This window comes from Lepidochelys olivacea (genome assembly GCF_965140295.1).
Source record: "Lepidochelys olivacea isolate rLepOli2 genome assembly, chromosome: 11".
Classification (NCBI taxonomy): Eukaryota; Metazoa; Chordata; order Testudines; family Cheloniidae; genus Lepidochelys; species Lepidochelys olivacea.
Window position 1 is genome coordinate 37,688,356 of NC_140421.1, and position 17,453 is coordinate 37,705,808.

Below are 17,453 nucleotides of genomic sequence, written 5' to 3' on the forward strand. Positions count from 1 at the left end.
CTTTTCAGGTCAGCAAAGAGAAATCCATAGGACCGTAGACATGCCTTTTCTTTGTCACATGACATTCTCTCTAGGTTTTGCTGAGTTATAAAATTATTAAATTGTTATTTCCCATCTCTTACTTGTGTCCCTCAGGTAAATTTTGGCAGCCTGCCAAAATAATAACTGAACATAAGCATTCTAAAAGGCTGCATCCACATCACCGCCAAAGCAGCAGCAGCAGCCGCCCACAATGCAGTGGAAACCCTGGAAACGGACAGCCTCCCAGACCCAGCAAAATAACCCGAGCAGTCCACACCCTCACTTTCTCCCTGCCCCTGAGTATCAGTCTTATCATGCTGATAACCAGTGTAGTTAGCTTAAGCTCTACTGCACTGCTGAAGGTCAGGGCTCAACCCGTGTTGATGATGCACAATCAGAGAAGTGGAGTACTTGTGGCACCTTAGAGACTAACCAATTTATTTGAGCATAAGCTTTCGTGAGCTCTACATTGCATCCGATGAAGTGGGCTGTAGCTCACAAAAGCTTATGCTCAAATAAATTGGTTAGTCTCTAAGGTGCCACAAGTCCTCCTTTTCTTTTTGACAATACAGACTAACACGGCTGCTACTCTGAAACCAATCAGAGAAGTATACATCTGGACAGAATTTCAAAAGTTTATAACGCAGCCAAACTTGATGAGGGGGGAGTTACAGTTATTCATGATAGAATTTGTTTGTACTTTTTTCCATTAAAATAAAAAAAATATCTAGGACATTACGTTAAAAAAAAGTTAAAATAATGTTAAGATTGGAAGGTCGAGCACTCAAAAGTTAGGAAATGCCAGCTCAACAATTGCCTGTAATTCAGCCCCCTTGTGTGTAAACATTAAGATACAGCCTTTATTTATACAATTGGGTACTATATTTTCCCCACACAACCCCTGTTTCATGGGAAATGTAGCTGCTCAGCATCTCTAGCAGTGGTCTGGAGGAATGAACACAGGGTCAGGAGTCAGGTACTCCTGAATTCTAATCCCAGCTTTGTCACTTTTTTACTGTGGCCTCCGGCAAGTCTTTTTGTTTCAGTTTCCCCATCTGTAAAATGAGAATAATAAATCTCTCATCTCTCAGTAAAAGATAAATTCTTTAATTTTGAGGCATGCAGATATTACAGTGAGGATCGCCCTGGAAAACACTATGAGGAAATGAATAATTCTGCATTCATTGCACAGTACTCAGTAAATAAGGCAGGGATCACTAGCTGAATGAAGAAGATAAAAATATTGAACGTCTGCCTCATTTCCTAAGCACTGTCCATCCTCTTCACTGAATGAGGCAGGGTCCTATGCAAAAATAGTATGTGATCATGTAATTAAATTGTGATTAAAATTTCCAAATTACCTACTTCAGACCCTAAATCCTACTGACTTTCAGTGAGATTTATGCTCCTAAATTTACTTACGTAATGCTTATGTAATAATAAGGGGGCAGAATTAAGTATGCATGGGCAGTCTACATCAGGGGTGGGAAATTTTTTGGCCTGAGGGCCACATTGGGGTATGGAAATTGTATGGCGGGTCATGAATGCTCAAGAAATTGGGGGTAGGGGTGCAGGAGGGGGTGAGGGCTCCGGCTGGGGTGTGGGCTCTGGGGTGGGGCCAGAAATCAGGAGTTCAGGGTGCAGGAGGGGGCTCCAGGTTGGGACTGAAGGGTTTGGAGGGTGGGAGGGGGATCAGGGCTGGGGCAGGGGGTTGGGGTATGGGGGAGGGGTGTCAGGGCTCAGGCTGGGGGTGAGGGCTCTGGGGTGGGGTTGGGGATGACGGGTTTGGGGTGCAGGAAGGTGCTCCGGGATAGGACCAATCGGTTCAGAGGGTGGGAGGGGCATCACTGATGGGCCAGGCTGCTGGGGTATGGGGGGGTGAGGGCTCTGGTTGGGGGTGCGGGCTCTGGGGATGAGGGCCTTGGGGTACAAGAGGGGGCTCTGGGCTGGGATTGAGGGGTTCAGAGACTGGATCAGGGCTGTAGGGGGTTAGGACACGGTGGGGGGGCGTGGGCTCAGGGGTGCAGGCTCCGGGCAGTGCTTATCACAAGCAGCTCCCAGAAGCATGTCCCCCATCGGGCTCCGAGGCACAGCCAGGTGGCTCTGCATGCTGCCCCGTCCACAGGTGCCACCTCTGCAGCTCCCACTGGCCATGGTTCCCAGCCAATGGGAACTGCGGGAGTGACGCCTGCGGATGGGGCAATGCGCAGAGCTGCCTGGCCATGCCTCCGCATACTACATGGGACCTGGAGGGGGGTCAAGCCAGCTGCTTCCTGGGTGCTGTGGGGCAAGCCCCTAACCCCACTCCGCGGCTGGAGCTCCAGAGGAGGGCAAACCCCTGACCCCGCTCCCTGGTGGGAGCTGAGGGCCACATTAAATGGTCTGACGGCCAGATGTGGCCCACAGTTTGCCCACCCCTGATCTACATTCTGGTTTTCTAACTTTTGAGTGCTTGACTTTGTAGCCTAGAAACATTCTTTTAACATTCTTTTTAACGTACCTCTTCTTCTATTGTTAAATTCTTCCACTGAACATATCACTTTCTTTGCCACTTTCACTATTTTCTCTATCAGCTTCAACAGGTTTAGAAATACAGTTCAGTTCACACATGATCCCAAAAGTATGGATTACCTGAACTATCCAACCTCCTGAGCGTGAAAAACAGGGCTGGAAATCTCAAGAGAATAAACATTTTTTGTTTCCAGTCAGCCCAGAAATACCACAAAAAGTCTCTCACAGTATCTCACTGTTTCCACTTCTAGTTTCAGTATGAAATGAGATGTGCTGAGGCCAGGGAAAATCATATGCACACTTTGAAAGTGAACTGAAGCTTTAAAAGTAAAATAAAATTAAGTGGTGGGTTAAATTCAAGTCAGGGGGAGAGTCAGGCCTATTCTTATTCTACCAATCTAATCGGTCCAGAAGTAAGGCCACGTTTTGATATCCTTATTCAGGAATAGTTCTTTACTCCAAAAGCAGTAGGGTATCAGAATCTGGCCCTTACTGAGTCAACAATCATCAGTTCCACTCTCTTTGGGGTAGACGGTAACATAAAAACCTTCCCTAAATAAAGAGAGCACATATCTGTACTGAGGGAGAGCTGTATTTTGTACCAGGGGAGTCACACTGAGAATCAGTTTATTTCATGCTCTCCTTCCCTCCTGCTCCAGCGGGGAAGTAATTTGCTCAACATCCATGCCAGTTGCAGGTTTTTTCCCCACTCAGGGTCATGTCAGCAGGTTGCTTAGTTCTGGTTATTCCCCATTCCCATCCGCCCCACTCCTCACCCAGATGCATGACATGGAGAGTAGTGGCCCTGTGGAGACTGCTTTCGCCGCTGTGCTGTGACCGACGATGCAGGGAGTTTGCACCGGGAGTAAAGAGGGGACTGAAATTCCTTTACTAGTCTGTGTGCCCTTGAGAAGAGAAATAATCTAGTCTGTGTGCCCTTGAGAAGAGAAATAATCTTGCTCTTAAAGATTACAAGTGGGAGGGAAAAGAGTACACCTCTGGGATCCCTATAGTATTGGGGCACAACAACTCATCACATCTCTTACAATCTTATCATCACAGCTGTTTGTCGTTCAGGGGTTCACACTTTTACAAAAAATAGCTTTTTCCCCTGAGAGTTACTTTCCATCCTAACAAAATCTTCACATGCTTTCTTATAAGTAGAGCAGAATTATTTTTAGTTATTTATTTTTAAAGAAGAAAATAAAAACTGAGTGGGGAATACATAAAATGGTAGATGGAGCTATGAAAGAGAGAGGTTTGGAAAAGGGGGAATTGTCTGTAGAATTCCACACTTTTTCAATCTGTGTCACATGATAAATTGCTTAACTGATTTTTGTGTCAGAAGCCTTAGTTGTTCCTGACCTTTGTTAGAATAACTTTCTGCAACTATCTTAGATGTGGAGCCAATAGGGAACTCTGGCAGTACTGGTTTTTAATACATATATCTACTTTCGTAAAGATCCCCATGCAAATGTTAGCATTCAGGAAGATTATGTGGATTTGGTATAATAAGAAAATTATTTTGATAGCTTGTGACAGATATAATCTGACTCCAATGTGTTCATTCTTCTCAAAGACTTGTTTTGGAAAAAGAACTAAAATATGTATTTTATGAGCTGAATGCCCCAAATAACAAGGATAAGACGGATAATTATGTTTTTTTTCATTTTAGTTCCCTGAAATTGCAGATTGGTGGCTCTCATTCCACTGAGACATCTCTGCATGCACCATGCTATTGATATCAAAGCTACCAACCTCCCTCCACATCCTCCCAGAGCATGGCCATGAACCATATAGAATCAGATCAGTGGAATACCAAACAGGGTTTTCATAGTTTTTTTTATTCAAAAAAATTGTTATTGATAGAATATGTTGAAATAAATCCTATTATACTAAAATAATTACCACATATATAACTCCCTATGGTTCACCTTCACTTGGATTCCTTACTACAGCATGATGTGCACCCTCGCATGGGGTGGTTGTAATGCCAGCAGACAATGTAATGGACTTGAAAGGGCAGCTTTTCTTTCATTCTCATATATCCCTCATCCTTTCCCACTCATAGAATGTTGTCATTTCTCATTATGTTGTCCACCATATAAAGGGCCAGACTCTGCCTGGCCCTTGATATAGATGCATGGGTGTGTCATAGGGTAAGTAATAAGGAAACTTTCCCCACTTTAGCACTGCCTGCATAAGTGTTAGGGAGGTTTGCAGCTCCTGCTATGTGGGAGATGCCTAGGATTATTCTGTCCCTACTTCCCCAGGAGCACAGTGCCCTGAAAGGGGCAGAGAGGGATGCGTCAACGCATAAGCCAGCAGAGCTAGCTGGTTGCACTGGGTCAAAAAGCTGAACTATGACATACTATGGCTGGGCCTGGAAGGGTACAGTGCTTACTATGGACGTGGCCTAGAAGGAGCAATCCCTAGATTGGAAAATCCTCTGGGAAATCCTTGTCTTTTCACTACTCTGTCAAGTACAGTTCCACACACACCCATATGAGGAATGATCCATCTATCCTAGATTTTTTCTAGCTATCATTAGAATCTAAGGACTAATACATAAAATTAATAAGTAAATTATTAGGTGAATTATCTTCTCACTCTTGCTATTTGGAGCCTTCAGCACATAAAAATCTATGTAAGTAATTTTTAAAGGAAGTATTTGCAGGATGTATTTAAAGGAAAGCTATCTGCATTTTCCTCTGGAAACAGCTCTCTAATATCACAAAAGAAATCATCACAAATGACATGATATACTATGTAGAAAATACAAAATGATGTGGTACAAAGATTTTATCAGTATGAGTTTAGAATGGCCACATTACTCATGAGTGGCAAAGCTGAGAGTGAATTATGGAAGTCATCCCAACCAATAAAATCTTTATACCACCATTTTATAGAGCTTTAAACATTTTTATTGATACTGGGCTGAGTCCCCAAGTGCACCAAACTAGCGATTTACATCTCCTTTTTGCTTCTCCCTGATCCTGGTTCTGGCCCAGGCCAGTTCAGTCCCTAACACAATTTAGAACAACTCTTAGGTTCCTTCAAGTTGTACTTGTTTATAACACCACTGTAGGGGCTGGTATGCTACGTCGTGGTAGCTATACCTTGGATACCAGTTTTCACATTAAAAAAATATTATGGTTGTGAAGAATACCAAATATGAATCAAATATAATGTATGCAGTGGTGCCTACCTGAGTTTCAGAGAAGCTATTAATCTCAAATGTGAACCACTCCCTTAATTTCAAAAGGATGCTAACTCAGATGTCGATGTGATATGCTAAATGTCAACATCATTAATAGATCTGGGTGGGAAATGGTTTTTCCTGTCCCGTAAAAAATAGAGATACCAAAAATTTTTCTCCATCTCAAATTGAGACAAAAAGTCAGAATCTTAATTTTTCACTGAATAAAAATAATTAAAAAATATAAATTGGTTTGGGTCAATCAAAATGTTTTGTTTCAATAACATCTATACATTTGTTTAGATTCTGACTTTTTAAAATCTTTGTCTAAATTTACTAAAATTTTAAAACAAAGTCATTTCAACTCAAAAAACAAACCTTACTTTTCAAAAGTTTTTTTGTTTTGTTTTGTTTCCAAAACTTTTTTGAGTCAGGAGATTCGTCAAAACCAGCCCTATTTCAAAAAAAGAGTTTTGGTTCCAACAAATAAATGTTTCCCCAAAACATTTTTTCACCAAATAATCCTGTCAGGTGTGATTATTAACTATTTCACTGCTCTTCAAATCTTACAAGAAGGAAGTGGAAGTATCACATTATGAAGGCTGACAAAGGAAGCATTTTAAAATACTATTTAATCATATTAAATTTAAATTGTAAAACATGGGTAATGCCTTTAACGTGACACTGTTGGATTCATTTTTCATGGAACTCGTGGGGCTCAGCTTTCAAAATTTTGGAGATGCTTCCATAAAGGAAGAGAAAGCAATAAGACAAACAAGACGATGAGATAGACTAGAGGAGAAAAAGAAAGAGGAGACACAAATGTACAGAAAAACAAGGAAGAAAAGAGGCATGTGTGGAGGAACAATTGGGAAGGGATGGTGCAGTGAATCTATCAATGCTTTCCCACAAAGATTTTTCACTGATAATTATGCTGGCTACCAAAGTTTCCAGATAGGCTATTAAAAGTTTTAGTTAGATAGGCCATCTGACTTCTGTGCCATAAATCCAGCACCTAACAGATACTTTCACTTACCTCACATAAAAACTTGAATGTCTTCTCTGTTGCTCACAGTCTGATCTTTTTTAACAGCAAGGGATCTATTCTCTCCACTGAAGTACAGAGGATTTATGCCTGTAACTTACATTAGTGTTAATAGGATTTATTGTGTAAGCTCCACACAAAGATGAGAGAATAGATGACTAAAAGTCTTCTTAACTGTATTTTCAGCTTTTCACAAACCTGTAGAAGGAAAGCTGATTTCTGCTTAGTCTTCATTAGGGATATGATGTATTTGAAAATCTAATTAAGAGGTATAATTCTTGGGATATTACTAATTGGATGAAAGCCTCTTTTCAGCCTTTAGATTTTGCAAGCTCAAGTTTCTTATTACACTGAAGATTGCATATTTGGTGGTGTGCATTCACTCCAGCCTGTCAGATAAATTCCATGCTTTCACATTTGATTCACCATACAATAAATCCTGCACGGACAAGGTGCATTTGCATCTTTATTTGGAACTAAGGTGGTGTCAGAGTTGTATGTTGACCAGCCTGCCAATATTTTCCCCATCATTCTCATCTAAATATTTTGCCTCATTCCTGTTTGTGATGCAGATACGTACATGCTAAGAATATGTTTTAAACTATGTAACCAGTCAGTGGTGACAAATATGGTTTCTATCAGACAAAGCATGTCTATTCATCTATCCCAGTCTCTGATGTAAATTAAGCATTGTAAGGCAAACACAATGGGAGCTACATTTGCATTCCAAATCAATGTGGGGATGTGAAGTCAACACTGGAAGACACTGGAAGCTAAAACCCACAGTGTTGTCCTGCCTTTGGGTGTGTGTGGAAAGATTATGAACTTTGGGGTATAAGAGGAAAACAAAACAGGACCCCTGTTTGATCCTGCACCGAGGGACTAATTGGGCAGTGTGATTCCATTCATTAAAATGGGATCTCAACCAGGGTTTGGTTGAAAAACACTGTAAAGGACATCTGGGTAAGACAGACATCTTTAGACAAGGCCTTAACCTATTAAAGTTAAGTTTAGTCTATAAGACGTATGTTATTCCTTTTGTTTTACTTGTGACCAGTTCTTATTATATTTGCTCACTAGTCTTAAATGTTAACCTTTGTTAATAAACTCGTATTTTTTCACTATAAATAGATTACAGTGCTGGTAATGTCTAAGAAGGCAAGAGTCTAGCAAAGCCAGAGGCTAGGAGCTCTGCACAGCGGTATAAAGGATGAGTCAATGAACCCAAAAGTCCTTCACAGAGCAATGAGAGCTGGGGTGGGAGAGGGGGAAGATGAGTCAGAAAACTTAGCTACTCCACAAGATAACGAGATCTGTGATGAATAGTCAGGGAGCTTGGTACCAACAGGGCATTGAGAATCAGAGGGCCTAAGGGAGGTGAGCTAGGGACTCTATGGAAGCTAGACGATCCTCAGGACAATGAGATCCTTTTTGGGAAAAGGGAGAAGCCAGATAATCTAGTTCAAGTTTTATGGACTGAACAGAGAAATGGTTTAGAGCTAAGACAAAACTTTAGGGCAACATTTTCAAGCTTGGGTGCCTAGAGTTAGGCACATAAATAAAACTAGTATGGGTTTTAGAGATGCTGAGCTCCCATTACTCCAAAAAGAGAGAGAGGGAGTGTGGTCCAGTAAGACTGAGCATTGGATTGGGAGTCAGGAGACTTGGGTTTTATTCCCAGCTCTACCACTGACTTGCTGTGTCACCCTGCATAAATCACTCAACCTCGCTGTGCCCGTTTCCTTATCTTTAATATGGGGATAATGATACTTTCCTTCTTTTGTGAAGTGCTGTCAGATCTACAGATCAAAAGCGCTATACAATATAGGAGCTCTATATTACCATTGAATAGGGCAAAAACCAGCCCATCTTATTCATTGACTTCACTGCATAAGGAGCCAGGGAGGATTTGGATCCAAATTAGAAAAATATATATGAAAAGTGAGGCTTCATTTTTTGTGAATTCGGTGTTTCACTCAGCCTTTTCCCTCTGCAGCTGTTTTACTCATGTCACATAAGGTCAACTCTTGCCCCCATTTTTAGGCTGACATGAGCTATCTTTTGCTGCCACTTATTTGCAAGGGGCAATGAGGTAGGCTATGCCAAGAAATAATGTGATCAGTTCTCTCCCCCAGAGTTGAACAGTGATGTTTCTATGGTAAGTCTGGTTTTGCCTGGTCTAAGGGTGAGTAGTTTTTAAATCTAGTTCTCTACCAAGCCACTCAGATGGCTCCCTTTTATCTTTGATAAAGGCGTAAATTCTTAGCACATCAGCCTCAGCATCTTTGCCCTTTATACCCTGTTGAGGATTCTCTCTCAAATAATCAGCAGAAATAGTCAAATTCACTGGAAATAAAATCACTCAGACTATGTGGAATAGTCTTTAAATTTAGATTAAATAATTAGTGCAAGACCATAAAATCCTATTTATTCTTAAAGGAACTGCACTTTCATGGAAAACGTGATTATATACTTTAGTAGCAGAAAGCTTTCTCAAGATCATTGAATCAAACCTCAGACAAAATCTTTCAATTTGGATACAGATCTCAAAGTATAGATGAATCCAAAACTTTGATCCAAGATGGAAAACAGCTCATTTCACTTATTTAAACAGTTGTACTGAAGGTACTGTTACATATATGTATTAAAATATTGTTACGATAAACAAACTGCGTGGCTTTTTATTCAAAATATGTAAGTGAAATATTCAAATAATATTCAACTATTTGTCTTCTTTTTTTTCTTTTGCCACAAGCATCCTCCTGTTTCTCTTTTTTAATTTGAGTGTAACAGGGCCTCCTTGGTCCTGCTTCTGTCTCAGTTGACAAACTACGCAGAGACCCTTGTGCTGGTCCAACACCTTGTGCAGTTTATTTATAAAGGAGTCCCATCACCTTCATAACATACATACCTCCTTTATCAAGCAAGGGAGGGAATCTCTCTCCCCCTCTTACTGCCTGCTTTCCCCTTTTTTCACTTCCTTCCTGTGCCTATTTGTGGGCTAATGGATTAATTAGCCGCCCTGCCCTGCCCCACCCACAAATTAGGCACAGCTCTGTTTAATCAGCTTCAATCTGCTTTGCCTGATTAGAGTTGCTGTGAACAGAGTGCTGATTCAGGCTTTCATACCTTGCATTCTGTCACAATGAATTTAGTGCTTGTGAAAGTTGCCATATTAATGACACTGAAAACTAAAATCTGTGGTTTACCTACAAAATGGGGAGCAGCAGTGCCTGTGCCCCACACTGCCCGTGCATCTTCATTCTTGTTCTGGGGAGACCTTCATCAGGTAACACTACTTTTCACTCTTTGTGGCTAGTCATTCTTTCCCTTTTCTGATGAAACGGCTGAGAGGCGCCAGTTTTCGTGGTGGTCATGTGATGTGGCTATACACACTGTCAGTCACACATGGAACCTTATCTTTAGCCTGGGAGTGGACATTGGGAGCATGATAAGCACACTTCTTTCCTGGTCCATCCAACAACTAATCCAATAAGAGATCATGGTTTCCCCACTACTCCTCTTTGATTAGTTGAACCAGCCAGAGTGATTTTCTCTTAAAGGTTCTTGTACACAGTGTACTCTAAAAATGCTCTAGAAACTCTAACTTTCCAACTAAATGACCAAAGTGCTGATGAGTAGGTAGAACAATATAACTGTATGGTAGCCACAACCACTGATGTTTTGGTCCCTAAATCCCCTACATCAACCCCATAGATCACTTTCATTCATTGACAACCCACATCATATGAACAGTGAAAGCAGAACACTAACTCACTGTTGACAAAAAATCCAATCAGAATCCATTCAACAAAGGCACAAAGACTTCTTCAGGAATACACTACTGCCATGCTGGAAATGAAGAGAACCTTTTTGATTGTGCCTCAGAAGCTGCAAAGTCACAGCTTGCAGAATTGTTCTGTAGAGTAAACTGGCTAATCAATCAAGACTGCATAATCGGGATGTCAGACACAAACACTTACTGCAGCAAAGAGCTCTCAGCCTACCTCACAGAAAGGATAAACTGAATATAAGCCAAACTTCCTGGGACTGAGGACACCAAACCAGAACAGAAAGCATCACCCTTTACTTAATTTGGCCCATCATGGAAGGAGAAGAAGCTCAAGACACTTGTAAAATGGATTCTTGTCCCGCCTGGCTAGTGAAAGCCAGTGACAAGCAGCTGGGCTGGTACTGGTGGATATGATCACTGCTTCTTTCAGAGAGAGGAACTGACTAACCTCCCTGAAGAATCTAATAGTCCACCTAGACCTCGAGAAACCAACACTAATTCTCTCTCTTTCTGATTGCCCTGCCTAGGTAAAAGACTGAAAAAGATAGTCTAAAGAAAACTCCATTGGCAGTCTCGTGAATTTATTTATGCTTTTACCTGTACGGGGCAATAGATTTGTACAGAGCTGTATCCTGGAATAAGTTTTTATTTTAATAAGATATGTATAAAATGTTGATTTAGGCACCTGAACAGAGACTGAGTGGTGGGCACAACATACAAATTAAGATAAATACCAACATGATTCAAATATGAATTGGTGAAAGGCTATATTTTCTAGTGTGGATCATCAAGCTATCCAGTCCTGTTTTCTTTTGGCAGATTTTCTGTTTCTCCATACAAATAATTTTACTCTATAAAGTAATCCTCTTTCTTTTTCTGCCACAACACAGAGATGGGAAACTCCAAAAATTGTCAGATAAAAGGAAAAGGCAAACCTAGGTCCAAAGTGTACAACACAGACAATTACTGAAAAACAAATCTTGGAACATTTTACAACAGGATTCTGTGTCAGATATTGCAGCACAGGGGCCCTAAAATTGATGCATTGGCCACTAACATATAAAACTAGTGTAGCAATTACAGTTCTATTCAGTAATAGCATCTGAACACCTGAATAAAAATTCAGTCTCCTAGTGCAAATATATATAGACTTATGCTCATGTTTGCTTCCTCCTAAAGATTATTTTAATTTTTTTAACAATTTTTAATATTTATACAACAGGAGTCTCTAGAGATCCTGATCTAGGTCGCATTGTGGTAGATGTTGTACATACACTTAAATAACACACTATCTTCCCCAGACAGCCCACAGGCTACGATAATGATAAGATTTAACAGGTGGAAGGAACCAACAAAGAGAAGGGTGGAGGAGAATGAGAAGATGCAGTAACAGGGAAATGAACATTGTGCATAATGAACAGCTGTCCCAACTTGCCACATGATTAACCATTGTCTAGTTGGCAGTGTGTTAAAGGGGGCCCCAGATCACAGGGAAAGCCATCATCATAGTAGAAGGTGTTTTCACTCCTAGCTCTAAAAATACTGACATTTTTCTCTACTGTTGTCTTCTGTGTCCCTGCACAGATGGATACCTGCAACTGTTCTCTCCTGATAGAATTATACGTGCTCTGACTGACACCTTTGTAACACTTGCAGCATCTTGGCCACAGCATTCATCCTCTTACTGTCGTGCACCAGTTCACAAATCCTTAAAGATTTCTAATATTGTTGTGGAGATGTGTATGGGTGAATCACAAAGTTACTTGTGGTATTCCTTTGTCTCAATATTGGGTGAATTTGACATCATAATGTCATTAACGTTCTATGCCTTTCTCTACCAGCTGCTTTCAATGGATATTATTGATCTCTAGCACTTTTCAGCTTCTTTAGGTGTTCTTAGATGTCATGTCAGTTATGTATTTTAGACAATATTATTGTACCCTATAAAGCAAAGAAAAAAATAATAACTTTCTCATCTACTGTAATTTTACTCATGCCACAAGTTCTACCCCTGATCAGCAGTGTAGGCCTGGCTGAAACTTGGATTTTGGAAGTTACGGGCACATTCATGCACAAAGAATCACAAACTGAGATCATCACACCATTCACTAGTTGTGAGTTCCCAAAGTCATAATGAGTTGTGAACATCCCACAGTTATGAATTGTTTACATACACAGACTATTGATCCTGTGCTATGCAATTCAAATTATTTCATCCTTGAAATTAGAAAGTATTTAGCCACTGTGAATAAAATATAATTTTAATAATGTACATCCCAGAAAGACAGACAAAGAAGTCATCTTCTCTTTGCAGGCATAACTCTAATCAGGATAATGGGACAGTGTTAATATTAGGACTAGATTTAGCTGCAGCTGTACATTGGGTACAGTGGGGAGCACTGAATGGCATTCTGTAGAATGCTTCCCAGCGTGTTTGTGTGTGGAGCACAGCCCCTTAAGGGGTGAATTATACTCTCCCTGACAACATATTGGTGGCCAGTACAGAGGGGTGGGTGGAACCATTGGTCTATCTATTTCCTGCTCCTTTTGACTGATTGTTCTGAGGAGCAGCATCTCTGTAGCAGCCCATGTACTTCCCCAACTGAAATTTCAACCAGCTTTTAAGCAAGCCATATAAAGGTAGGGAGTTCCCTCCTCCCCTTCCATCACCAATAGCCATGTAAGTACAGGGTCAAAATTTGGTCCTTAATATTTAGGCTGCTTAAGGTACTGTTAATTATAGCTTTACATAGCTATGGCTATTATTTTATGCCATTGTGACTTTTAGCAACATAGTAGCTATTTCATAAGCAGATATAAATGTTGCAGCAATGATGCTGTGATTAGGTTTGGTTTCTGACTACATTAAGCTTAATTATATTCCTTTTTAATACTTTATACAATTCAAACAACATATAATGACAAACATCAACATATTTTGCATCTTATGATGAGTTTTTTCAATAATGAGATCTTGACTTACAGATCTAAAACACCCATGCCTAAATGCGAAGATGTACGTATATGTAAAATATAACTATTTGAGAGGAGGGCAAGATAGATCTCTAAATCTTTGCAAGTTGCCTCCCTTCAGCTTTGTGGGGAGCAAACACTGAAGCCTTTTTGTCTTTCTGGGAAGCTAACTCTCAAAACTGCTCTATGTCCCTAATGTCAGTCATGTCCCCATCTTGCCTATCCCAAACCCTGCATGCACTTTTACAATGCAAGCACGGCAGTGACTAAGATAAATGAGGTTAGTGACCCACTAAATCATCCATTGGGTCACTAGCCAAAAGATTTATTCTACCTGTACCAATATTTTAATTCCTCTTCTAGCCTAATCAGAGAATGTTACTGCCTGGTGGATGGGGGGCGAGATTCATAAAGCCTATGATGGGGATACAGGTAGCCTTTCTGCCATGGAGCCAGAGGTTCCTGGCAGCTCACCATGCAGCAGGGATTTGGGGGCCAATCAGTGGATCTTCCACTACATAGATTTCTCCGACATTCCTTCATGTAGGTGCAAGCTCCATGGAGGCTACCTTGGTCCTGAGGCAGGAGTAATAGCCATGGAATGGCTCTATTGCCATAAAGGGACTGAGTGCATGGAGCCGGGGAGGCAACTGTTACACTCATGGCTTATTTGGCTGGAAGCAGGTTCCAAGGTTGGAGATTTAAGAAGTCAGTAGCTCTCTATTCTTCAGAGTGCATATCTGCAGCCTCACTTACACAACACAGCCTTGATTTGTATTCTCACTGAGCATTTGGGAGTTTCTTCTGAAGAAGAACTAGACACCTTTTTTTTCCCCTTTAAATTGGAAGCTTAGATTCAGCAGAAACTAATGGGTGAGTCCCTCTTTTAAGAAGGAGTTTTCTATTTGATATAGACAAATAGGTGAGTTGATTTGTCAAGCATAGATCGCAAAACTTTTGAAAAACGTCCGCAAATGGATATAAATAATAATAGTTTGTACTTATGGAATGCTTTTCATTAGGAAGTCTCAAAGCATTTTATGAAGATTGTAAAATGGGAAGAATATAATGTTTACCAGATAGGTAAATGAGGCATGGAGAAGTTAAGTGACTTGTGCTAGGCCAGAAAGCAAGTCAGTGGCAGAATCTGGGATGAAACTGAATGTAACTGTCACCATGATAGGCATCATAGACATTAATTTAGTTTACACAGATATAAAACTATCTCTCAAAACTTTCAGCCCTGTACTCAGTCTATTAGACCACAATTGCCTTTCTTTTCAAATATAAAAGCAGCACATATGTTACATTGGATCTTCTGTTAAGACTGAAGGCAGTATGAGTCTGAAAGTGCCTATGCAGCCTCCATTTGTGCACATACAAACGTGCAAATGCATTTACATGTGCACACATCTTTGTACACTCTCTCTCATGCAAAAACATTATAGAATGTACTGTAAAGTGCCTCTGGCCTGATTCCTACTAATAAGGAGTAACTGAGCTGCTATGCAGAGTCACCTTCATTAAAGCAGGATCAGCTTCCCATGCTCTCCTGGTCATCACTTTGCATCTTATGCTTATCCATGGAACTTTAGTACCTGCAGCTCAAACTCCGATTGCAGTAATAAAATGACAACATATGTTCTATTATATAACAAGGCCTGTCTTTGGTTGTTTATAGTTCTTATCCATATGAACTACAGTAATAATGGGAACCTGCTGAAAAATATATTTTTCAAACAATACTTTTTAAGTGATAACATTAGTGAAAAGCCATTCATAGGCAAACATTAAGTTTTTCAATTTATCATTAAACTGTTAATGTGTAATTACTTTTATTTGTCTTTAGGAGGTGAAAAGTAGTAGTCAGCTCACAGTATCAAGCAGCAGCAGAGAAGCTGAACAGAATGAAGTGACCTCCAAAGGAACTCAGTTGGAAGCCTTTCAAACAGAAGAGGTTAAGTGTATCAGTTAATAATTATGTCACCAGGCCACTGTACAGAGATGCTGATATTGGGACTGCATATTTGCTTTGCTTTTTAACTCTGTTACCACTTAGTATAACAAGATCTCGATGTGCTAGTGGAAACTTCCCTGATTTTGTGGCAGGCAATCATTTTAAAATAGGTGTTTTATAAGTGTTGCTTCAATGTGTTGATTAATTGGGTTTTCATTCAGACTTTACCTTCATAAAACATTTGTTCTGAATGTCTCCATGCAAATAGAAAACTTAGACATACTACACTAAATCCTGCATTAAAATTAAAATTTTTTCCACAGGTTTCTTATGTTGAACAATCTACCCATCAGACAAGCAAGGCTTCTAATTTCACTCAACATATTGATGAAACAGGTAAGAAAATCAGGAAGATTTTAAGCAGGAGAATAAAGACTAAGAAATGACAAACAGCATATACACTTGGTCGCACAAAAATACCATTGTTCACAGGTGAATATGGGCCCAGTAATCCATTTCAGTTCAGCAAAACACACCCGTTGACTTTGATGGGATTTACATGTTTCAGAGTAGCAGCAGTGTTAGTCTGTATCCGCAAAAAGAAAAGGAGTACTTGTGGCACCTTAGAGACTAACAAATTTATTTGGGTATAAGTTTTCGTGAGCTACAGCTCACTTCATCAGACGCATGCAGTGGAAAATACAGTGGGGAGATTTTATATACACAGAGAATCTGAAACAATGGGTGTTACCATACACACTGTAGCACTTTGTAAATGAGGTGGACTTTAAGCACATGTTAAATGATCTACTGACTTGGGGCCATGAAGAAAAGCCATTCTCCTAACATTTGTTAAAACAAAAACCCATTTATGCAAATGTTTGTAAATAGTGAATAACAACGGGTAAAATTAGGGTTGAAATAACAGCTCTGCAGAATATGAATAATGTTCACGAAAGCTGATTTTTCAGTATTCAACCAGCTCTAGTCCTGACATCAACACAAGTTATACATTGCAAAACAATATGTGATATGTTACTCTTCAATTATTCTATGGTTTTCTGTATTTTCATCAGAGTGATTCTCCAGTTCTGCAAGGTTGAGTGCAATTGGTTCAGTTTAATAATTTTTTTTAAAAAAATAACTCACTGTTAGACAATTATAATAAAATACTAGGCTTAGAAAAACCCTTTTGTTCTTCTTTTCTTATTGCAGTAGTCAATGCAACTATGAATGAAGAAATCCCAAAGATTTCAACACAGTTTTTAAAACAACACTTTGACAAGACAGCCCAGGAAAAGGCTCTTCTTTCAGACAGGGAGACCGCAACACCTGCAAAGCATACTAAGGTCTGTGCTTTTAATAAGGGGAATTTCTGTATATGCAGACCAGAAGTATTTAGGTTAGCCAGAATGTTGAAACATTGCCCTTTGTGCAATTGCTCAAATCTCAGCATATTCATATTTTGATCATTTAGTTGATTTTTAAAATAAATAACATTGTGGAAATTGTGGGAGCATGGATGGGTTTGGAAACTGTATACACATTAAGTAAGAAGTAATGAAAATTATATTAAGTAAATCTAACAAATATATTTATATTATATGATAAACACTGTTAAAAGTAAAGCTTTTTAAAAAAAATCTTTGTTTTTCCATTGTCTTCCTCTGCTGCATGCAATCTTCTCTCTCTCTCCTTTGACTCATGTGAAAAAAATATTATTTTTCTTCAAAATTTTTGGTGGACACATTGGTTCATCAGAGGTAAATGCAGAGAATGTCAATTTCATCAATGAATGGAACAAATATAAACTGCTGATAAATGATACAATGTGCGTTGGTTGCAGCAGAGAAAGCAAAGCTGCAAAATCACTGTGCATCTCTTTGAAATAAGTACATTACCTTCCTTATATAGGCTGTGTTAAAACAGCATGTTCCCTTTAGGCTCAATTCTA

The 17,453-nt window shown here is 39.8% G+C and overlaps 1 protein-coding gene across 1 annotated transcript in view; it reads left to right on the top strand.

Moving 5' to 3' along the window:
• The window catches only part of XIRP2 (xin actin binding repeat containing 2), a 157,422-nt gene that overhangs the window by 126,588 nt on the left and 13,381 nt on the right, over window positions 1–17,453 (top strand). The window contains exons 5-7 of the mRNA XM_084642741.1: window positions 15,392–15,499; window positions 15,823–15,895; window positions 16,715–16,848. Coding sequence (XP_084498867.1) covers window positions 15,392–15,499; window positions 15,823–15,895; window positions 16,715–16,848 — 315 coding nt within the window. The remainder of the gene's footprint in view (window positions 1–15,391; window positions 15,500–15,822; window positions 15,896–16,714; window positions 16,849–17,453) is intronic.